This window comes from Ylistrum balloti, unplaced genomic scaffold, assembly GCF_031769215.1.
Source record: "Ylistrum balloti isolate Yb309-2 unplaced genomic scaffold, AGI_CSIRO_Ybal_v1 Utg370780, whole genome shotgun sequence".
Taxonomy (NCBI): domain Eukaryota; kingdom Metazoa; phylum Mollusca; class Bivalvia; order Pectinida; family Pectinidae; genus Ylistrum; species Ylistrum balloti.
Genome location: NW_026782456.1, coordinates 297324 through 323032, shown reverse-complemented (window position 1 = coordinate 323032; position 25709 = coordinate 297324). Strand labels below are relative to the sequence as shown.

At 37.2% G+C, this 25709-nt stretch overlaps 1 protein-coding gene across 2 annotated transcripts in view; it reads right to left on the bottom strand.

The window, feature by feature from the left end:
- The window catches only part of LOC132558354 (microtubule-associated tumor suppressor 1 homolog), a 60773-nt gene that overhangs the window by 33015 nt on the left and 2049 nt on the right, over positions 1 to 25709 (bottom strand). For both annotated transcript variants that reach the window (XR_009554542.1, XM_060222901.1), the window contains exons 2-6: positions 25454 to 25565; positions 21916 to 23050; positions 17095 to 17165; positions 15750 to 15855; positions 14406 to 14582 (exon numbers count right to left, since the gene is read on the bottom strand). Coding sequence is in view for 1 of the 2 variants with exons in the window: in XM_060222901.1 (XP_060078884.1) it covers positions 14406 to 14582; positions 15750 to 15855; positions 17095 to 17165; positions 21916 to 23050; positions 25454 to 25558 (1594 nt within the window). In the remaining variant the exon portion in view is untranslated. The remainder of the gene's footprint in view (positions 1 to 14405; positions 14583 to 15749; positions 15856 to 17094; positions 17166 to 21915; positions 23051 to 25453; positions 25566 to 25709) is intronic.

The following is a 25709-nucleotide window of genomic DNA, read 5'->3' as shown; positions in this document are numbered from 1 at the left end:
AGGAAGGATTTTGTAACTTGTTCAAACTTTTCAGAAGTAGAATCAAAGTGATCTGTAAAGGAGGTTAAAGAAATTTTTAAGTCATTTAGGAGCTAATTACCAGGTATGGTGCTAGGTCTATCAGTTCTGAATTTAAAAAATGCCCATTAGATCTAAAAAAGGAGATATGAGAAAAGCTGCATTACATGGGAGCTTCAAACACTTTAAAAAAGTTTGAGTGGTTTAAATATTTTTCCGCACAAAATTTGTTTAACTGTGAGCAGCTAATGTATGAAATTAATGGCAGAAACATTTCTCAATATTTTGTTTTAAATTAGCATGTTTTCATGTGTGATACATTAAAGTGTGTATAACTACTGTTGTGGAAATTGGCAAGTTCTGACAAACAAAATCAAAAGTCTATGCCAGAATCCACTAAAATAATGACCTATCTCCACCCACAAAACACCAGTTACTGATGAAATAAAACATTTCTAGTTGCTTATGCTCACATCTATCAAGAAAATAAGAAAACTTGGAACAAATCTAAAATACAAAATAATGAAAACTTTCTGTATAATGATATATAACATAGATAGAAACATATCTACTGAAAATTGTTGTCAGTAATGAAAATACACCAGTAAGAAACTGTACATTAGACATGGATTAATTCTTGTTTTATTATTATCTGATAGTGAGGTGTATAGATAGAAGGTGTGCTGGTGTATAAATCTGGTACCCCCTCCCGTTGTGTACCATAATAAAATATAATTAGATTTTGGGGTCTGCCTTTTTGTGACCCTGATCACCCCTAAACCATCTTTCCAGATGAATCATCACCCTGACTTCCTGTATATTGTGTTTTATGGATTTTTGTTACCAATTTCCTTTCTCCAGCCCAAACATCACCACTTGTGTTTCCCATCAAACCTGGCCGACTTTATTTTATTCCCTTCTCCCCCAGATTTTATATTTACATAAATCACTATTTCAGTGTTTACTTAATGATATAAACATTAACAGTATGTAATCAACAGATGTCAATGAGACAATCACATTATGATTTCTTCTGGTAAATTTCATCGTTCAGAAATTATCCATACAATCATATAGTAAAACTCACTTGTGTGAAAAAATCAAATACATCAGATAATTCGAATGTTTTATTCAGTCTCAATTTTTTCTCTTCTTGAATCGAACACTGTTGAGTTGAATACTGTTTGTGTCAAATGCATTTTATGGTCAATCCCTTCTAAATTCTGCCAAAATTTCCTTTTTTGAGACGAACATTCAGGCGTCACCTTGTCTAAGGTGAGAATTTTCTGGCTTCAATTCCAAATGAGTGTGACTGGTCAGTTATATCTTGGATAACAAGCGCTATTGTAATTTTCGATCAAACAAGAAACCCCTATGCAAAGGTGAAAATTAGAATTTAATTTAGGATACCGAACTGATAACAAAATACAAAGTGAATCTATTGTGTTCTGTTTACTTTTTTAAAGTGAATGACTGCCGGAAACCGAAAGGTAAAAACAATTGAAACTACCCACTGATGCAGATCAATAAAAATACTAATTAGTCATTGACACATATGTTTATGATTTTAAATACATATACTGATATACATTTACATTTACTAAGTGCAAGTTGTATTTTATTCTATTTCACAGTTACACGGTGCTGTATGTGTAACGTTATGTTTCAGTGACATTGCCGCAGCCTTCACATTTTCATAACCCACCTTAGTGCTATCAATATTATTTCAACGTAGAATGTTCATGAGTAAGTATTTATTGGGTTTTACTTTAAAATATTGTTACTCTTAAGGATATAAACATGAGTTCAATATTTATATTACTTCAGGTGTTAATTTCACTTAGTTATGTGTGTTAGAGTGGTGCCTATCCACGCATGTGTTTCAATTCAATAATGAGTGTTAAACATTACAATTTTTTGTTCTATATTCGTTTCATATATATGTTTATTTAAATAAAAGATATCGTTAGTGTATGAAATTACAAATTTTTTGTGGTTATTTATTACTTGTTCATTACTGTCACGCCATGCTATGAGAAACGTATCTGGTGAACCACCAATGAAAATACGGCCAATCTTTGATGCAAAATGTTTCCGTTCATGGCAGAGTCAAACCATCAGATAAGTAAAATATTTCATTTGGTCCCGCTGACTTTGACTTATCCGTGTTTTACTGTTCTTCATGAATGCAATAAATTAAAAAAGAGCTTTTAACAAGATACCATGAAAATCAATTGCTATGCAATATGAAATAATTTACAGTTACTTGTCTCAAGCCTAACAGCCATACAGATATGTATCAAAGTAGATAAAGACCCCAAAAACACAGACAGTCTTCATGAACAGGCTGTGTTGGTAAAGTGATCGTAAACATAGGTCTTTATAGACAGGGTTTGGTCAACTAATGGCAAAGGAATGTCTTTATATACAGGGTTTGTGGGTTAACTGATAGTACAGGTAAGTCTTTATAGACAGGATTTGTTGTTGTTGTTAAACTGATAGTACAGGTAGGTCTTTACAGACAGGGTTTGTTGTTAAACTGATAGTACAGATAAGTCTTTACAGACAGGGTTTGTTGTTAAACTGATAGTACAGGTAGGTCTTTACAGACAGGGTTTGTTGTTAAACTGATAGTACAGGTAGGTCTTTACAGACAGGGTTTGTTGTTAAACTGATAGTACAGGTAGGTCTTTACAGACAGGGTTTGTTGTTAAACTGATAGTACAGGTAGGTCTTTACAGACAGGGTTTGTTGTTAAACTGATGGTAAAGTTATGTCATTATAGCCAAGGTTTGTTGTTAAACTGATAGTAAAGGTAGGTCTTTATAGACAGGATTTGTTGTTAAACTGATAGTACAGGTAGGTCTTTACAGACAGGGTTTGTTGTTAAACTGATAGTACAGGTAAGTCTTTATAGACAGGGTTTGTTGTTAAACTGATAGTAAAGGCAGGTCTTTATAGACAGGGTTTGTTGTTAAACTGATAGTACAGATAAGTCTTTACAGACAGGGTTTGTTGTTAAACTGATAGTACAGGTAAGTCTTTATAGACAGGGTTTGTTGTTAAACTGATAGTAAAGGTAGGTCTTTATAGACAGGGTGTAGTGGTAAATTGATAGTAAAGGTAAGTCTTTATAGACAGGGTTTGTTGTTCAACTGATAGTAAATGTAGGTCTTTATAGACAGGGTTTGTGTTGGTAAACTGATGGTAAAATTATGTCATTATAGCCAGGGTGTAGTGGTAAACTGATAGTAAAGGTAGGTCTTTATGGACAGGGTTTGATGGTAAACTGATAGTAAAGGTAGCTTTTATAGACAGGGTTTGTGTTGGTAAACTGATGGTAAAAGTGTGTCTTTATAGACAGGGTTTGTGGGTAAACTGATAGTAAAGGTAGATCTTTATAGACAGGGTTTGTTGGAAAATTGATGGTAAAAGTGTGTCTTTATAGGCAGGGTTAGTTGAATGTAGACAAACATAGAGTACGTATCGACTCCCTTGAGATCTTGAAGTTACAAAATATCAATACAGTTAATACATGTCTACACCAGCTGGACTGTATATGAGTGGTACATTCACCAGTCAATATGAAACATTGTAGCCCAGCTTACATGTAGCAACCCTGTCCAACTTTACTGGCTTTAAATTATACAACTAGTATTGAACCAAAACAATCCAACAAATATATTGCACTAAGCCAATATACTGTCTAAACTGTAGAATATATTATCTAGAATTCAAGCATGAATATCAATAATTGTACAAAATACATGGAAACCAACAAACAAAATAGTTTGAAAATCTTTTGTCTGAACAGTATAATTCACATAATTAAATGTCAAAATCTCTATTATATAACATATTTAGTATAACCAGCTCTTGCTATCAACTTCAGATTACAACACCAATCACAAGTTTAAAGCTCAGAGAAATCTGATCTAGTGTAAGGCCTTTACTCAGGAAAACATTTTCCATTTGTGTATATATTTCATTTGATATAATGTTATGTATATAAACACCTGTAATCTAGTTTAGATAATTCAATACTACAACAATATCACGCTTTTAGCTATGAAAACAATACTATTATAGACACTATGGTTATTGTTACACTAACACATACCCCTGGAGAAAAGTTTATCGAATCCCACCAGCCAAGATCGTGGACGAGATAGTTTACGAGATGTCCTTGGTTCTGTCATCTTTACTGCTGTCCTCACGACTCGAAAAAAGTTGATTCTCCAGAAAATGTCAAATCAAATTCAGCAAAACCAACTGTGCACAAAGATATCCAGTTCTGTCTCAAAAACTCCTTGAGAAATTTTTGTTTGATACAACAATTGAAGAAATTCTACTCAAACAGCTTCCATTGATGTTTGACGAAGACAGGATAGTATCCCTGAAAATTTTCCGAAAATAAAGCCAAGTCATGAAATGACCAGGTGTATATCTCCTCTGCAGTCACAACAAACTTTGTACTAGTCGAAAAAACCACTGTCCTGAATGACAAGTTGGACACTTGGCCGAAATGACCAGTCTGGGATGACCAGAGGGAGACTGACCAGAGAGAGCTGAGGTTTCCAGGATCACAGCCACACTAATACTGGGACATCAGCTGTTGTGTGTGCTGTTTTTTCTACCGCAGGAGGAACACTGCAGACTTAAATTACCACAGTGCGATATCAGCCTCTAATTGTATACACTACAGGCAGTGGGGCCATATGTCACTCCCGGCCCCTAATAAACTGCATAAACACCACCCGGTTCAATAGCCTTGCTCTTTTGTGTTAAAACTGCACAGAGATGCCCTATTACAGCAGACTTGTGCAACATGCACAAATAGTACTGACTTGCATCCTGTCAGAAGAACAGACAGATATACAGCACTTATCACTGAAATCCCCATAAATTCCGTCAGATATGGTATATAGTGAGAGGGATATGTCCTTCAGCAACATTAAACAGAAGCCATTCCAAACTTTAGTCACCATAAAACACTGGTTCTGGAGGAGAGACAAGGCTGTCTGTTGGATAAGTTTGACTTGGGAGAGTGTTACCAGCCTACAGTGGAACCCTGATTCCAAAGGAAGTGGGTGTGATCCTTATTGACCCCAGATAGGGCTTCCTGCCTGTCTCTTTAGACTGCTGAGTTAGCTATCTCTATCTTTACAGATGTGATGTACTGTGATTTTCCTGGCAGAACTAATTCTGGATTTTCAACATCCTAGTTACAATATTTTTTTTTTATCAATTCACATCAACTTCAGAATGTTTCTCATTAAAGCCCATGGCTATCACTGGTCCTGGACCCCAGCAAGGGTCTTTATTATTATTCTTTATCCAATAAACACTAGCATAAAACCATTTCTGTAAACTTTGTGATTAATTATCTTCCATCAATTAGACGCCTCCTTTCTTTATAAACATATACCACTCTATGGTGGAGATTGAGGATGTATCTTCCACCATCCTCCTCAGCAGGACAGATTTCCCACCTATTAATGGATCACCAAAACATGCCCCATAGTAATACTCATGCTATCAACTTATATATCCTTTCCTGACTATCCGTCCTTTATTAAAATCTGAGCTCCAATGACATATTGGATCCTGATCATTTGTCCCACCTTCCAAAGCCTAGGACTCCTGTATTCTTTATGACAAGAGGGTGCCTTGTTCCTACCCTCTTAACCATTAGGCTTGCCTGCATCCTTCAACTATTGATTAGCATAGGTTATAATAGGAGCAAATCCTACCTCCCTAACTCCTCTAGGTTTGGTTGTCCTCAATCATCCACACATTGGTGGAGAGGGGAGGGTAATTGGGTGATAATTCTACCTCATTAATCCTAGGTTCGCCTGCCCCCATCAAACCACACACTAGTGGGGAAGGGTAATTGGGTGATAATTCTACTTCATTAATCCTAGGTTCGCCTGCCCCCATCAAACCACACACTAGTGAGGAGGGGTAACTGGGTGATAATTCTACTTCATCAATCCTCGGTCTGTCTCTGCCCCCATCATCCCACACACTAGTGAGGAGGGATAATTGGGTGATAATTCCACCTCATTAATCCTAGGTTTGCCTGCCCCCAACACTACACACTAGTGGGGAAGGGTAATTGGGTGATAATTCTACTTCATCAATCCTTGGTTTGCCTGCCCCCATCAACCCACACACAAATGAGGAGGAGTAATTGGGTGATAATTCTACTTCATCAATCCTTGGTTTGCCTGCCCCCATCACCTCACACACTAGTGGGGAGGGGTAATTGGGTGATAATTCTACTTCATCAATCCTAGGTTTGCCTGCCCCCATCACCTCACACACTAGTGGGGAGGGGTAATTGGGCTATAATTCTACTTCATCAATCCTAGGTTTGCCTGCCCCCAACACTACACACTAGTGGGGAAGGGTAATTGGGTGATAATTCTACTTCATCAATCCTTGGTTTGCCTGCCCCCATCAACCCACACACAAATGAGGAGGAGTAATTGGGTGATAATTCTACTTCATCAATCCTTGGTTTGCCTGCCCCCATCACCTCACACACTAGTGGGGAGGGGTAATTGGGTGATAATTCTACTTCATCAATCCTAGGTTTGCCTGCCCCCATCAACCCACACACAAATGAGGAGGAGTAATTGGGTGATAATTCTACTTCATCAATCCTTGGTTTGCCTGCCCCCATCAACCCACACACAAATGAGGAGGAGTAATTGGGTGATAATTCTACTTCATCAATCCTTGGTTTGCCTGCCCCCATCACCTCACACACTAGTGGGGAGGGGTAATTGGGTGATAATTCTACTTCATCAATCCTAGGTTTGCCTGCCCCCATCACCTCACACACTAGTGGGGAGGGGTAATTGGGCTATAATTCTACTTCATCAATCCTAGGTTTGCCTGCCCCCAACACTACACACTAGTGGGGAAGGGTAATTGGGTGATAATTCTACTTCATCAATCCTTGGTTTGCCTGCCCCCATCAACCCACACACAAATGAGGAGGAGTAATTGGGTGATAATTCTACTTCATCAATCCTTGGTTTGCCTGCCCCCATCACCTCACACACTAGTGGGGAGGGGTAATTGGGTGATAATTCTACTTCATCAATCCTAGGTTTGCCTGCCCCCATCACCTCACACACTAGTGGGGAGGGGTAATTGGGCTATAATTCTACTTCATCAATCCTAGGTTTGCCTGCCCCCAACACTACACACTAGTGGGGAAGGGTAATTGGGTGATAATTCTACTTCATCAATCCTTGGTTTGCCTGCCCCCATCAACCCACACACAAATGAGGAGGAGTAATTGGGTGATAATTCTACTTCATCAATCCTTGGTTTGCCTGCCCCCATCACCTCACACACTAGTGGGGAGGGGTAATTGGGTGATAATTCTACTTCATCAATCCTAGGTTTGCCTGCCCCCATCAACCCACACACAAATGAGGAGGAGTAATTGGGTGATAATTCTACTTCATCAATCCTTGGTTTGCCTGCCCCCATCAACCCACACACAAATGAGGAGGAGTAATTGGGTGATAATTCTACTTCATCAATCCTTGGTTTGCCTGCCCCCATCACCTCACACACTAGTGGGGAGGGGTAATTGGGTGATAATTCTACTTCATCAATCCTAGGTTTGCCTGCCCCCATCACCTCACACACTAGTGGGGAGGGGTAATTGGGCTATAATTCTACTTCATCAATCCTAGGTTTGCCTGCCCCCATCAACCCACACACAAATGAGGAGGAGTAATTGGGTGATAATTCTACTTCATCATTCCTAGGTTTGCCTGCCCCCATCACCTCACACACTAGTGGGGAGGGGTAAATGGGTGATAATTCTACCTCATTAATCCTAGGTTTGCTTGCCTTAACCCCACAGACACTTGTGGGGATAGCTAATTCTACCTCCCCAACCTTAGGCCCCCTGACATATATGTGAATTCTTTAACATGTGGTGGGCCCATTGCTAGTCAATCAAGTGAAAACACAGAATAGTTTCGTGTTTATGTTAGGAAGGAAAAGAGAAAAGCTCCGATTTCTCCACTACTAAAATGAATGTTTTCTTTGTCTCTTATAGGAACCCAGAGCAGAAAATGCTATTTTAAGTATTCTTAGCTGCTTTGCCTACAAACAACTCAGATGATATTCTCACAAAAAGGTCAAGGGTTGTGATGGAGTAAAGACAATGATGATTGTTTTATATTCACATATAATAAGAAACATCTCTGTACCAACATTTGACCTAGGTAGATCTGGAGGTTTACAAAACAAATGAATGTTGTTCAGAATAAAGGGAAAAAAACAGGGGAAGATTAAGGGGCGGTGATTCAAGTTAACGTTATTACCAAGTTACATTAATGAACTCTAAGCTGTCATGTTTACCTCTGTGATGAAGGCAGCTTCGAAAACAGCTGACGAGCATTTCACTTTGACATTAATAGCCTTAATGAATCTCATCCTTTGGGAAGTTACAGTAGGAATCTGGGGAGTTAAGTTAAGATGCCCGGACAATAAGTTTGTCTGCCGGAAAGTTTGGTGTCAAGTACTGAAATGTTATTTACAGATACTTTACACGATTACAAAAACTCACAGGCTCCCTAACTTAACATTAAGTAAAATGTTGATGAAAACTCCATACTGCTATTAGTACTGCTGGTACACTGTAAGGTTTCTTTCTCTGTCTACTGTATAGTTAGGTTTGCAATTTTTGCAGTCAATAAAGAAAGTGTGATATCAAATACCCAGAGGACGTTTCCAGATTGAACGAAAATCTTAGAAAAAGATAGTTATGTCTGTATACATGGACACCAGTTCAATATAAGACAAGCATGAAATTTTATACCTGTTAATTAGCCCAAACCAGGCCATCCATGAGTAAAATTTCAGTGCTTTACTAATTGTTTAAAGCAAAACGTAAGTATTTTTCAATCATAGATTGATCTCTGGTTTTCTCTATATAATTTTATCTTCAACTGTATATTTTTGCAATTTCAATCAGTCTGAAATAGCAAGAAAACAGAACCTGTTTCAAATGAACAGCCTTCACTGTATACATTAGAGATCACAAACACTTTCCTACTTTCTAATTAAATCATATTGCATTGATAGAAACTTGCAATCTTCCTGAAATTTTCCCAAGAATACTATTTGAAAATAAAATTGGATTCTATTTGGTAAAATCAACTTGTGCACATGTTTTTGTAATGTAAGGAATCATGACGATATATATATATATAAATGTTACCTTAATTTTAAACAAAGACATTTCCACATTGCCTAGCAACTTCTCACACAAACCTGTACACCAGATCTTACACATGGAACCAATTAATGTTACTAAAAATAACTTTGAAATCATACAAACATCCACAACATTTACAAGATGAACAAAAACCAGATTGAAACACCCCTATCCTAGACAGACCTGCCCATTTTGAATGGATTTGAGTGTTAATAAGAAACAAACTCTGGAATATACACAATAAATCTAGATTAAACTTGGCCACTAAGCCTTGCCTACATTTTCTACCAATTCCATACTTGGGAGACAGCACCAGCAGTAAATTAGAGCCCAATGAAAGATTAAATCAGTCATTCTAATCAAAGGTTTATCTGCACCCCTCAACTGGGACAGGATATAGCAGATAGAGATTAGGGTCCTTACAATTAGTTTCTCAAGAACCTCCCCTTCCCTTAACCTTGTTGTACCTTCAAAGTAGGGATGGTAATTAAATAGCTCTGGAGACATGATGGTAAATGTATGGCAGATTTAACTCCAAGGAAACCCTTTAATGATACAATTTTCCAATCAGTATTTGAACAACAAGGGAACTAAAAGTATGCAACTGTCCTCACATGACCTCTGTACATTAATTTCTTACCCACAATTAAGAATGTTAAATACGTATCATTTGCTAACCTTCTACATTTCTCCTTTCACAACTGTGACTGCAATGATCAGAACTGGTTTAAATCAACATGACCTACAACATACTTGCACCTCTCCTCTTCCAGAAAGTAACTGCCCGTTGAAGCTTTTATTAAATTTCCAATTATCCATGATTGTTCAAACTAATCTATTTGATCCAACAATATCTTAATTGCTTCTACATCATCTAAAAAGCTTGTATTCTATAACTTTTCTGCACTTTCTATGTATAAAGAAAGATTTTTTTAAAGAAGTTTTCTTGAATCTATGATGTGTGGTTCTGAAGACAAAGTTGTTTTCGAAAAGCATTGTCAGCCTTACTACAAATCCAACATGCAATCAAGTGAGAAAACAGTACATGTTATAACCTTTGACCTTCACAGATAAAAATAGTGAATGAGGAACAACTCTAATCAGTAGCTAACACCTGTGGTCTAAAAAAAGTGAAAATGTTGCCGCAGAAACAGAAATATCTTCTCAGGACTTGGCAGGAAAAAATCGAACAGATAACAAGGAGTCAACATTACAGCAATGATGTCCTTTTTTATCTGTAGGTGTTGGAACCCAAAAACTGAACATGCTAAATAGTTTTCAATCTTGTCAAAAACATGAATGTAACTTTTTTGAGTGACGCATATTGATTACCCCAATACTTACCTTCACTATCATAGTGGTCAAGGGAACTAGGACACGACCACTCTGTCAGCCAGTGGACCATCAAAATCATAAGGTAGCATCCCGAAACAAAGGCAAAATAATGGTAGCCTCTGTCCACCAAGGTCAGCCATTCAAGGTCACTGACCCTCATGGTGTCACAGACTGGTCATCATGAAATCTTACTACCACCTTCCACAAGAAGACGATGACCATTTGGAAATTTTTTATAGATGTAACATCAAATACTGACCATTTGAAAACTGGTCACAGTTCCTTCGGACAATTGCCAGCATAGGATGACCTTTATTACGACTGACTGTCAGATTCAACATTCCATACTGTTCACCATTAATTTGACCACCATATTTCTCATCTCACACAGACCATCAAGTCATGTGACAACAGGACTGTTGAGTTGTCAAATTCATCTTCTGTCATATCAGGAAGACAAACTCAACAAGATTTCTCTTACGGTGACCAAAACAGTTATTCTTTTTATATACCTGAACTCTCCATTAAAAATCACAAAAATCCGAATGAAAAATGAACACAAGAATTCGATGTACTGTTTAAGGCTGTGGTGAGATCATTTGTTGACTAGACGATGTCCAAACCAATGAAGGCCTTTAAAAACAGCTTAAAATACTGACCACTCATCAGTGTTAAAATATTGACCAGTCATAGGTACTTGGACCATATCTATAACAGTCTGTACATAAATGGCAGAGATCACTACACCCAGACAATCAACCACACAATGGAACACTTTTATCAAACAGAAACATTACATAAGTTCTGTGGACTCCATATTCCAGGTCTGACATTTAGAGATGGATAAGAAATGTTTGCCCTTAATACTGGTGAATAGGTCTGGTTTTACTCAGGGTACATCTACCCAAAACGTTCCAAGTCAGATTTAGTTTTCAAACTCATCCAGGTGTGGATGAACATAATCAATGGATTTCAATTTTTTCACCTGTGACTAGGGTACACTTTCTTGAGCAGAACCAATTTTTTTTAACTATATAGATAAATGGTTAGACTGTCATTACACAAACAGCAATATAACCAGTTCTATATACCATCCTGATAATGTCTTTATGGCATTTAAGAAATAAAACATGCTTCCAGCAGACTATGGGACCACCCAATCCTAACAAACTTAGTTATCACAGACAAAGAACAGCCCCCTTTGAACCATTGATTTTTTTCCTGACGTATACATGAATATATTGTGTCTAAATAGACAACATTTACTTAACTGATAAGGCTGTATAATTTACAGGACGTCTATCTGGTGACAATTCACAGGACTTTTAAAAACTTGATATCACAGCTGGTTTCTCCTTCAGTCCAAACATGTGATTACTTTTCAGTTTTCAATAGAGAAAGTTTAAAATTCGGTAAGCCATATGGTATTTAAGATATACCACTCGACATTAAATGTAGGAAAAACTCAAATAATGGCACATGTTTAGGTTGAAGATCACTTCAAGGATACCTCTTGTTGCTTTCCATCAGGAAATTACAGATTAACATTCCTTGTCTCATAACATCTCCATTCTCTCCTTTTTACTAAACCCCCTCCCCATCTCCCTCTACCCCTCCCTATCACTTCTAGACCCCCTCCTATTTCCCCTCCCCCATTACTTTTCCACCCACTCCCTCTACCTCTTCCCATCACTTCTCCATTCCCTCCCTCTATACCACCCTTTAACTTATACACCCCCTCCTTGTACCCTTGCAATCAATTACACATTCCCCTCCATCTACCCCTTCCAATCAATTCTACATCCCCTCCATCTAACCTTTCCAATCAATTCTACACCCCCTCCATCTAACCTTTCCGATCAATTCTACACCCCCTCCATCTAACCTTTCCGATCAATTCTACACCCCCTCCATCTAACACTTCCGATCAATTCTACACCCCCTCCATCTAACCTTTCCAATCAATTCTAAACCCCCTTTATCTAACCTTTCCGATCAATTCTAAACCCCCTCCATCTACCCCACCGATCAATTCTACACCCCCTCCATCTTCCCCGCCGGTCAATTCTACACCCCCCCCCCCTCTCTCTCTCTCTACATCTATCCACTACTTCTCCATCAGTCCCACCCACTGCCGTACTCCCTCTTCTCCCATTTACCATAATTTCTCCTTTCCTTCCCTTTCCTTTTTTAATGAGTACTTTATCAATTAATTCACTGTCATTTCTACCCTGATCAAACAAAGGAATGTTATTAATATTGATGAAAAGAACAAACAATAATTTCTATTTTTTAAAGGAAATGAGTCAAGTTGATAAAATAACAGCCATTTTGTTGTCATTAAAACCAGACAGGAAGATTTGGGAGACATGCTTATTTCATTAGATATCAAAAGGAAACATTTCCCTGATACCTCTCCCAATAACTTATAACCACTACAGATAAGTGTGGGGCTTACAACAAACAAATCCCTAGTTGCCATCCCCCAGACTTTCTGGACAATTGAACCTGTTAACAGAGCAAACTACTCTAATAGTTTACATCCTCAATCTTCAGTAGCGAGTGCAGAGCACTGTAATATGAGTCAGGACAGACACTAGGAAATATCATCTATCTTTAATATGAATGGGTGTTTCAATTATAACAACTGTTCTTTATTGTGATATCTTGAAAATCTTCATTTTTATATCTTATTTATTTTCTGAACAAATATTACTTTAATAATTTCTCTTTACTTCTGACCTCATTCAACATCACAGATGTACATGTTTTGTACCCCTTAAAATTCCTTTTTATTTTTCCACTTTACTAGGAATAACTCAAAAAAGTGTGCTTTTGGTCCTTTTTGACTAATATGGCCTATTATTCTAATTTTCAAAAACTTATTTGCATTCTTTAGAGAAGAAATTACAGGAAAACTGGATAAGATTGCGATAAGGGATACCTGCTGTTTCGGTCTAGGATGTTATAGTGTCTGATGGGATTAATTTAAATGTATATTTTATTACACACCTCAACTCTATCAAATGACGACAAGGGAAAGTACTTAAGTAGTAGTCAGGCCAAATGGTAAAGGTAGTGTGAATACTTAAGCACATGTTTAACATGCCCCAGCTCAAATCATCATCTTCAAGGCATGAAATTGGCAGTCAGATTAGTGTGTATGTCCAGAGTATAAATGGGGAACACATGCTCTCTCCCAGTAGGAACTTCTCATCTTTTTCACATTTCTTGACTGAATGGTTATAAGCTTGGAACAGCATAAAACCTCTTCCATAATGATCTAGTAGAACTAATTTACAACAATGATAATATTGTGTCGACAAATATAGAAGATGTATTGAAACACTGATACTAAAGTTTACACAACACACACAACTCACACAACACACACAACTCACACAACACACAAACACACCCACAAACACACCCACCCACACACAAATATATACATGAGATATGAAGCTGTCCATGTTGATGTGCTGCCAGAGTTGTTTTTTATAGTTTAAGAGAACCTGTAGTGATACAATCTCTGAAATACATAGGTCATATATATATTTTTTTTATATAGTACATTTTTATACTAAGGGAGATAACTTCAACATGCCTACTTTCTCAACCCTGAATAACCCATTAGAAACGGACTGCATATGAGCTCTGCCTGGGTACCTAGTTCCACATGTGGCTCCTAAGTCCCGCAAGAGCCTCTAGAGTCCCATATGTGGCTTCCATGTCCCATGTGGGCTTGGAAAGTTCCACAAGTGACTTCCATGTCCCAAATGTTACTCCTAATACTTACCATTTTGTTTCTGAGATGTACTGGACTTGGTAACGACTTCTTGTTTGTTGGGGGTTCGTGAGGAAACCCCAGACTTTTTGTTAGTGATGTTATTGGTAGATTTGTTGGTTGTTTGTGCATCAGTGGATGACAGACGTTTTCCTGAGGTGGGGCGAGCTGGTGACAGCGCCTTGGGGGCTATAGAACCAAGGACATGCAATTAAATACCATACACCATATCTACTGTCATGTTGCTCTCTTCCTTGTTTTGGATAGACACAATTTAAAACATGATCCACAATAAATAACTTTAAACATACGTATCTTGATAGGATCCAGTACCAATATTGGGCCATACCATCGATTCTTTATACGGTTGTATATGAAATAATTTTACAATATACAAGCAACCAAACCATGATTTACATTTTTCTCAACTTAGAAATGTGTTTTCAATGTTTTTTGGCACATGACAATAGATGTTCCATGCAATGTTACAAAAATACAAATGTATAAAAATATGAGTATGCTGCAGTTTGTTAATACAAATGCAAAGCCTACACCAATCTGTTGCACCCCGACATAATCTCAAAATATTCTCTCTTTCACTCATCTCCTTTTTACATGACATGTTCTGCTGTCTTCACAAGCTTACTGCATCAAGTCATCAAGCTACTTGAAGAGTGCAACACCACAGAAAGCGGTAAAAAGTGCTGAGCTGAGGTGCGAAGAAGTCCATGTTGATGTGCTACCAGAGTTGTTTATAACCGTTTAACAGAACCCGTAGTGATACAATCTCTAAAATACATAGGCTACTGCCTGCTGTAGACGGTTTTTATAATTGAATTACAACTTCCTGTGAAATACTTCATTATCATTTTAATTAAAAACATTAATACATTCTCACAGCCAATTTCAATTCATCAAGAATTCTTTCTTAATACCTGATATATCTATTGAAGTTGTAACCAGAAATTACCTGGACTTTAAAATTAATTCTCATGTTGGCTTCCTCAAAAGAAATTCATTTGTGTATAAATGCCATTGATACCTATTATATTTAACTGAGTGTATAGCTCATTAAATCAAGAAGTATACCTTACACCAATCCATCTGTCTCTATAAATCAGTAAATTCCTTTCCCATGTGCTAAGGACCAAGCATAAGGCCTTGATTGGCAAAATCTACATTCCAACTGCAGGCTAGACTTGGGGTTTAGTCTTAGAAACTAATAGTGAGTAATATTGAATTATTACATGAAAGCAGCATTGATTAAAGGAGATGTTCCAAGTACCACCTGCTATGCTATAGGTGAGAGCATTTGTTAATTTCTATATCAGTATACCTATATTACCACCAACTCACATCTGATGGGAGGGGGGATGCTGCTTTTAGCGGGCATGGATTTCCGCCGTGTCGGAATAGACTCGGAAATCTTCAAGTTCTTAGCATTCATCACCTTCACAGAGCCCTGAAATAAACAAGTTGATGTATCACAAATCAGAGAAATAACAGATGCAAGGCTTTAGCTATTCTGAGGACCAGAATAAATCCTTCAGTTTTGAGAAATCAAAAAAAGAAGAGCACAGCTTTGCTTTAAAATATATTTTGGTCAGATATACTTTGGCATACATTGAGAGTAAAGGAATCAATACAGTGATGATAGAACCGTGTTGAAAGTTAAAGGGAGGTAACTCCTGTGGTGCTGTATAATTTTGTTTGGAAACTGCAAAAGCTTACAGATCTAAAAAAAGGCACTAAAGTGGGAAGAGTTAGTCTCCCACTCCTGAGAAGAAGATGTGTGTGATTGAGGAATTATCATTCAAGCTTTAGTAGGAGAAGTCTCTCATTGGAGTAATCTCCCACTGATGTGGGAAAGTAATCTCTCATTGGAGTAATCTCCCACTGATGTGGGAAAGTAATCTCTCATTGGAGTAATCTCCCACTGATGTGGGAAAGTAATCTCTCCCACTGATGTGGGAAAGTAATCTCTCATGGAGTAATCTTCCACTGATGTGGGAAAGTAGTCTCTCATGGAGTAATCTCCCACTGATGTGGGAAAGTAATCTCTCATGGAGTAATCTTCCACTGATGTGGGAAAGTAGTCTCTCATGGAGTAATCTCCCACTGATGTGGGAAAGTAGTCTCTCATTGGAGTAATCTCCCACTGATGTGGGAAAGTAGTCTCTCATGGAGTAATCTCCCACTGATGTGGGAAAGTAGTCTCTCATGGAGTAATCTCCCACTGATGTGGGGAAGTAGTCTCCCATGGAGTAATCTCCCACTGATGTGGGAAAGTAGTCTCTCATGGAGTAATCTCCCAATGATGTGGGAAAGTAGTCTCTCATGGAGTAATCTCCCACTGATGTGGGAAAGTAGTCTCTCATGGAGTAATCTCCCACTGATGTGGGAAAGTAGTCTCTCATGGAGTAATCTCCCACTGATGTGGGAAAGTAGTCTCTCATGGAGTAATCTTCCACTGATGTGGGAAAGTAATCTCTCATGGAGTAATCTTCCACTGATGTGGGAAAGTAGTCTCTCATGGAGTAATCTTCCCTGTTGTGGGGAGGAAGGGAATGATTAGGGTAATCTCACACTATTTGGGGAAAGTAGCAAATGATTGTTGGTAATGTCCCACTGCTGTGTGGAGGAAGAAATGATTGGGAGTAATCTCCAACTGCTGTGAGGAGGTAAGGAATGATGTCCTTACCTGTGAACTGTCAGACACTGAACTAGATGAACTGTCGTGTCGTTCTCGTCGAATCAAAGCCACTGCAGGGTCTACAACAGCAATTGTAAATATTTAAGTCACCATAGATTTTAAGCTTTTCCTTCTAACATTCAGAACATTTTGTTTACATGTTAGAAAATTTGCTAAGAAACCAGACAATCTAGATTCTAGTAGAAACTAACACACAATGGGTATCAAAAACACTTTTGCATGACAAACCTTTAAGATATAAAAACAGCAGAATGAACCAGAATATTTAGAGGCTGGTGCTTTGTTCTTTATTTTTCATGTTTACCTGCCTCATTGGAGCTCTAATTGATATCTATAAGTACCCTGCAGAGATCTGACTACCAATATATAACAACCAGGATGTTGATTCTGTTGCCTTTTTTCAATTTCCTTCTTTTTGTTAGATGGATGAGTTTTGTTAGAATCAAATGCTATGCATTACCTGAATTCTCCTTTAAATATTATGAAAAATGTAGTGTTGTATATTAACTTATCAAATATACTTTCCAATAAATGTATATTGCTATTTATGCATCTAGGCAGATCTGAGCAATTGTAAGAGCTGATGTTCGCTTTTTCAGGCAAAGGTTATCATCTAACAGGAAAACTGTACAACTATAAGGACTAATTAATTCTAATATCAAATACCACTAATATTTCTTACACATCATTATCATTTATCACTGACATCACTTATCATTGATGTCAATGATAAGTATTATTAACTCAAAGTAGCTAGTTTTAGAAACCAACATGTCAGTACTCTCTAGATGCCATAATGCAACACCTTTACCTGTATATAAATGTCTAATATCCTCCCGTTTAAGGACAGAAGTGAGAATACCTCTCAGTCATTACTTCTTTCTTGGGTTCATATAACGCCATATCACCCTCAACAAGTGCATAACTGATATATATCTACTTGCACTCCAAAATTAAATGTATTCCTTGAAGTAAACAGTGTACCTAATAAAGCTGTCAGCAAACATAATGACATTTTGATGAACATAATTTTGAACATATAACATGGAACACTTGAGTGATCTCAATCAGTCTCTGCCAATAACACAGCAGTCTAGAAAGCAATACCTACCTGGCCTATAATTGCAATTTAAGAAAACAAACATGGGAACCTGATGCGTGACATTATGGTATAAATATGTTAATGGTTAATATAAGTAGGCTAATTGAAATTACCTGTACATATAAACAGGTGAAAAGTCAGTTTCATTCCAACCTCTACCTACCAATAATATAAATAACGTAGATAAGTCAGAAACCTGAAGCCACTTTCTGAATGAGACATTCAAATGAAATTTGTTATCTTGCCAACTTATCTCTAATAGTTTTATTATACTTTGACAAGAGAGTAATTGGATTTAGAAAGTAAATCTTTGTTATTTTAGCCAAAATGTAATTACATTATTCTCTCAAAAGATGAACCAGACATATAATAAAAATATCATATATCATGACGGACTTTTTTTTCACCTTTGACAAAAAAATGTATCACATGAAAGTAAATTTTCTACAGAAGTGGATGTGTTACTGTCTTATCTTGAAGTGCTGGGGTTATACAGGTAGTCTAATTGTGTGGCTTTATGTACAAACACAAACAATAAAAAAATTTAGGATATCTTCTCAGTAGTATTTATATAAGAACTTTTATCTTTAATCATCCTTTTGCCTCTAATATGATTTAGATTTATGATCTTATAGATAATTTCATAATGATGGGAAGTATAGACATAGATTTAGGTATCTTCCATTACACAGCTGATATTTATATTACATTTCTAATCATTACTGTTCCGCGTTTGATTACAAAGATTCATATTTTTCTGTGATGTAGAAAATTCTAGCCATGGATCAGAGAATCTTTCCCCTTCCTTCGACTGTTCCTTTACCTGTACAGTAGTAGCCTTTTACCTATAAAATTTTCTCCTTATCACAGGTGTTAAATGCTAAATCCATTATACTCCACATGAGAAATCAATACATTAGATTAGGTCACATGATCATTACCAACCTACACCGTTTTAACTTTACTTACTGAAAATTTTAACCTATAATCCTTCCATTAATGATTCTATCGAGTATTTGAGAAACAAAATTCAAGGTAAATGGTTATAATTGATTATGATCATACAAAGCTTATCAAGGAGATTGTTTTAATCGCTGTGTAAACGACTGGTCAGACTTGATGTATAGATATACAGTGCAGGATCTAGCTGAGGTCGTGAGTGTATAAAATATCCGACAGATCAACCACCATGTATATGTAACAGCGTCCCTCGGGGAAGTAGATAGCCAGACATATTATTATAGTACCAGAAAAACAAAGTATAAGCCTGATCAATTTTTAATATTGATCTAAATGGTTTAACTCTCTCTACTGGTATTACAATGTTCTAGCAGTATCAAGTTGCCTGCATACATTTGAAAATGTCTGAGAGTGATGGATTTTAAACTGGTAAATGATATGCAGTGTCTATACCCTGAAACAGTATAGTCCTATACCAGGGTTTACAGACAGGAAATCCTGGACTGAATTCTGTTATGTCATGTATGCTTAAATAAACACACTACAAAAATCGATAATTAACATAGAAATGCTAAACAGAGGAAAAATCAATATCCCAAGTGTTTATAGAGAGTGAGTAAAGCACTAAACATGGCTGACTGCGAGGACTTCGACCTCGTTCTGGAATTTCCATGTGTTCTAGGCCTTTATTTCTGGGTACAGAGTGTAGCTTGCCTTTATTTCTGGGTACAGAGTGTAGCTTGCCTTTATTTCTGTGTACAGAGTGTAGCTTGCCTTTATTTCTGGGTACAGAGTGTAGCTTGCCTTTATTTCTGGGTACAGAGTGTAGCTTGCCTTTATTTCTGTGTACAGAGTGTAGCTTGTCTTTATTTCTGGGTACAGAGTGTAGCTTGCCTTTATTTCTGGGTACAGAGTGTAGCTTGCCTTTATTTCTGTGTACAGAGTGTAGCTTGCCTTTATTTCTGGGTACAGAGTGTAGCTTGTCTTTATTTCTGGGTACAGAGTGTAGCTTGTCTTTATTTCTGGGTACAGAGTGTAGCTTGCCTTTATTTCTGAGTACAGAGTGTAGCTTGTCTTTATTTCTGGGTACAGAGTGTAGCTTGTCTTTATTTCTGTGTACAGAGTGTAGCTTGTCTTTATTTCTGGGTACAGAGTGTAGCTTGTCTTTATTTCTGGGTACAGAGTGTAGCTTGCCTTTATTTCTGGGTACAGAGTGTAGCTTGTCTACAGCAGAGCCTGTATTATCCAGAATGTGCTTACAGATATATCACATCTGTCAAAATGGATCCAGACCAATTTTTTTCCTTTAAATATGTACAACTTTCTCATATCGTAAATAACTTTCCCTGTGTTTAACAAGTGTGTTCTGAAAACCAGTGAACTCTATGGCACATCTCTATATTTAGTTTAACAGAAATATCTTATTATTATTTGCAAAAGAGATTCATTTACAAAACTGAGGTTTCTAGAGAAACATCATCCAAATTTGATATAAATATTGAAAATTAATACTTTCTTTCAAAACTTTAGACATTTCAGAACATGATTAACCTGCTAGCACACCGAGATTTTCAGTATTCCAATTATGAATCTGAATGATAATTTCTCTGATTTGGCCTGTGTGTAATGATGTTTCTCATTATGAAACTTGTTTGAATTTGTGTTAAATTCAATTTACATATACTTAGATATACATCATACAATGTGGAAATTTGACAGTAACCACCTGCTGATGACTGAAAAAAGTTTCAATCTTAAAATTAAGCACTCAGGTACAGCTGATACTTCAGCATAATAAATCACACTTACAAGATAAATTACTTAGATAAGGCTCTAACCATAATCATTTATGGATCAGTCACACAAGGTGAGGATTAGGTACAGAAAATTCAAAGAAAACTATTGATTTATTGACTTTAAAGTTTTAAAGCGATGCAAGAGAAATTAAGGATGATTTAATTAAATGTCGGACATTTATACTGGTCAGTCCAGCTCTCAATCACTGGTCAGTTTATTACGTCTAGCTCTCAATCATTGGTCAGTTTATCTAGTACAACATTATTATCCCCTGGACATCAAAACTAGACAAATTAAATGTCCATCAGAGCTTCAGTAAAGTGTTTATCAGTGGTCTACCCTGAGGCGACTCCACTCAACTCTACCATCAGTTAATGTAGAGATATAGGATAAAAACCATCATCATTGGTATACATCAGAAACACAAATCTCAACAAAAAAAACTGCATATATCCACAGAGTACAAACTGAGAGATGTGAAACTTTCTGACTTTGTCATAACTTGATAACAGCTCTAATCCTCACTTCAGCTCTTCTAAACCAAGTTGACCAGTCTGAGGACACACCTGATTGGTTAGATTATGATCTTAAGTAGGTCAATAATTACCTATGATGGAACAATTGACCTAGATAATTAACCAGTCCAACTATAAATATGTCTGCTAATCTGACTACATTTGATCCGGAACCTGTTTTTTCTAGCATATCCATACCCTTCCTATAGCCTCTGGTTGTTTTGGGTTGAAACATCACTCAAAGAACCTGTTCTTGGATCAAATCCTCACCAGTGTATACTTCTATTTACAATGTATTATTGAAGTCCTTTGCTGTCTTTCTTAATTCCAGAATCCCATACACTGTCTATCTATATAGACCTATATAGACAATTTTCTCTTCTGTCCAAATAATGAATCCCCTTCCTTGTATTCTGAGCAAGAATTTATACTTACTTTCTGGTTTACTTCCAGGACGGGGCGTGTTCGATTCTTCATCGGTCTTATCAGTCCGACTTGCCTCTGATTGGCTGCTCCGAGCCGAACTTAAAGCAGAATCCAACACACTGCTGCCAAGCGAATCATTGAGATCGAGTTTAGGCACTACACTGCCAGCCGTGCTGACAGAGGAAGTTCGTCTACTGTTGTCTCCCTTGGAGCCACGTCCAGAACGTGGAGATTGATCTCGCCCTCCTCCAGATGGAGAACGGTCACGTTTGATGACAGGAGGTGGAGGCCCCAGACATAGCTTACTCTTGACCTTGCTGTAATCTGGTTTAGGCACTGCTGGAAGTTTGACCTTAGATTTGACCTCTTTAGCGACTTCCTCTTTTTTAGGGGGAGGAGTTGGGGCCGGTGTCGAGAGGTAGGTCTCTAACTTACTTTTCACCTCAGCCTTGGGCTTCACTTTGCCTTTGTCTTCCTCTATTTGTGACATTATATTGCCCCACTTACTTTTCGGAGGTGTACGTTTGATAATCTTTGGCGGTTCCTTTTCCACTTTCTTACGCCTGTTTCTCTCCTCACTCACACCCTCATCTCCATTTTGTTTGGATTTTTCTGTGTCCTCCTTCGAAATTTTTTTCTTACTTTCAGTATTTTGTTTTGGTTTGGGAGGTTCCTTCACCTCCTCTTTAACCTTTACTGGCAGAGGAGCTTTAATATAATCCCCGAGGCGAGATTTCACATTTACATTTGGTTTTTTGTGCTCCACTTTCTCCACCTCCTTTTTCTTTTTGAACTTAAATTTATTCTTTGTTGGTCCAGTATCACTTTTATCTTTAGGTACATTTTTAATCTCTTCATTTTTCTCTTCACTTTGTGAGGTCACTGGCACTTCACCTTTGACCTCAGTTTCCATCACAGTAGAATTAGAACTGTCCACTACCTCCACTGTCACCTTCAACATAGTGCTGTCATTGTCTGTTTCTTTATCAACAACTGTTAAATCTACCACCTCCTTTTCCAAAATTTTTGCTTCGTCAGAAACTTTCTGACCTTCTGTGTCCTTGACATCTTGACCTTGGTCAGCTTCTATGCGATCATCTTCCATCTGTGAACTGCATGCTACAGGATCCACACTTCCAGCAAACTATATAAATAGAAATGACTTCTGTAATCTATATCAATGTTATTTATCTTTCCTGTAATAATCTCATATCCATTGATAAGCCCACCCATATATCTATTTGCTCATTAGCAAAATTACAAAAACAATTGTTATCTAAGTGTTTAACACTGATGTAACACGTTGACCACTGGGATTATTTTCCTGCAATAAGCCCACCCTCTGACTTTAAGACAGATGTAATATGTTGACCACTGGGATTACTTTCCTGTAATAAGCCCACCCCCTGACTTAAAGACAGATGTACTACGTTGACCCCTGGGATTATTTTCCTGTAATAAGCCCACCCCCTGACTTTAAGACAGATGTAATATGTTGACCACTGGGATTACTTTCCTACAATATCACCATCCCTGATGTGCTGTCCTCTGACCTTGAATCAAGAGAAATACATGTATTGTACCTGGTATTATATATGAACCAAGCATATCTTTGTTGTTATATTCCTCTCTTTACAGCTCTGACACTAACCAACTTACATTCATACAATGATATATACACCAAAATTACTACATCACACCTCACAAGTAATTTCATCACAATCAACCCTGCAGCAGCCTAATGATAGACCAGACAGGAAGAAAATCCAGACCTGGCAAGAACTTATACGAGTTGTTAACCTTTATGACATCCTTAATTATTTCTGGTTCCATTTCTATATGCACTTTTCCTCCTAACTGGTGAGGACTAAAAACTTAATTTTCCTCTGTACTTGTGATCTTTTTGCACTTACTAATGATTTGGATAGTGTGAGTTTAAAGCAATAAAATTGGCAATAAAACTGACACCTTGTTTCTTTAGATTCAAAAACTTTCTACTTAACCTATAACCTATACTAGGAAAGTCTGAAGTGCCATGTTGATAATAGATGAATACATTTAAAGCCTTACTGTAATGTGTTATAATATATCAAAGATCAGAAATAAAAAACACACATACCTCTAATACCTGTACAGTAAAACATACAGCTATAGCCAATTCACCAAACTAACATTTTTCAGAAACAGTATTCTTTACGTGGAGTTGTGACGATCCCCCTATATACTAGGATTAGAGAGTGTCTATCTATGTTTATAAGTACCATCAAGTGCCTTCAGGTATACAGAGGCAGAATTGATATACATGTATACGGTGGCCAGATTGATATAGAGTGTCAACGTAATGTGCGTGTTGTCAGACAGGTAGACAGCCGAGGTATGACCAGCGGACAACATCAAATTTACTGTTTGTCTGTTTTGATGTATTATCTAGGAAAAAATAGGTATTCTGTGATGGATGCTGTCCCTGAAATCTACTATATATTATCTAGAAAGTGGTACATATTTGTAGCAGATGTTATCACCAGGAACAGTTTTATCTAGAATAGTTGAAGACATTTTGAACCCAATGCTATTACTAGGATACCTATAATGAAAAAAAAATTCTACATATTTATCATGATGCCCCTCTCCATGACCAGAGGTTTCCATAACCAGTATTTATTGTGGAGAATATAGAGCAATATTTAGTGTCAAGATGTTTCTGATAAAAACTTTCAATTACTACAATATAAGTGTTATCAGATATATCATGTTTGACTCTAATTCAACAATTTATCACGCCTTCCTAACATTGGCAGTGTGAGATACTATGTCAAGCGGAAACTGTCAACAAACAAGCAACCTACACCAGTCACAAACTAAATGGACTGGAATACTGTCTGCTAACAGAAATATACCACCTATCAAGTCAATTTAACAAGCTGAGTATGTCTATTACAATAATTGCTTATTTTTTATCAATTTAAAAGCGGGTCAACGATTTTATGAGCAAAATGCCTGTCATTGAAGGCTGCTAATGTGAATCTTCAAATTTCCTTTACACTTTAAGGAATTAGTGATTTCAAATTTTGAAAGGGATAATGGATACATACATGATCGTTTCTAGCAAAATCACCATAGTAACAACACAACGCAGGATGAATTATATTTTGTTTTGTAGAAAAATTGCTGATGGAGTCAGTCTACAGATGTAGGGTGTCAGAAAAACCTCATCTGAAATATTGTATCAACAGACAATAAGTCCCTGCTTGGTAATCAGTCCATTCATACAGGCTCATCTCAAAATAATGAAACAAAGCTATTTCATTGTCCTGTAATAAGCCCATACCCTGACATTGAGAAAAACGTAATGTATTAGTCCCCTGAGCTTGTTGCAGGATAAACACAGGTCACTGAGCTAAAATTTAGATTGGTTGGATAATTCCGCATCAGACAACTTCCAATCTGAAAGCTAAGATAGTCTAAGTGCTGCAGCCAGTTGTCAAGATAACAAGCTGGAGTAGGCACCTAGAGATGGTTGTCCAAAGTGCCTGAACATCATACTGACCGTTTCCTGAGCAGTATCCACCACTTGGTCATCACCTTGACCATCAGTCACTGGCACCACATCCTGAGAGTTCATTCCTTCCACGTCCATCAACAGACAACTCATATTCTCCCTAAAACACAGACCACATGCTTCTAAAATAATGGGTAAGTCCGAAATAAAGCTGCTCTTAGCTTCTTCTGTTGATACTGTAGTGAGACTTAACTGTCGATACACATTTGAGATGACATTGTTGATAACTTTTATCAAAATTACC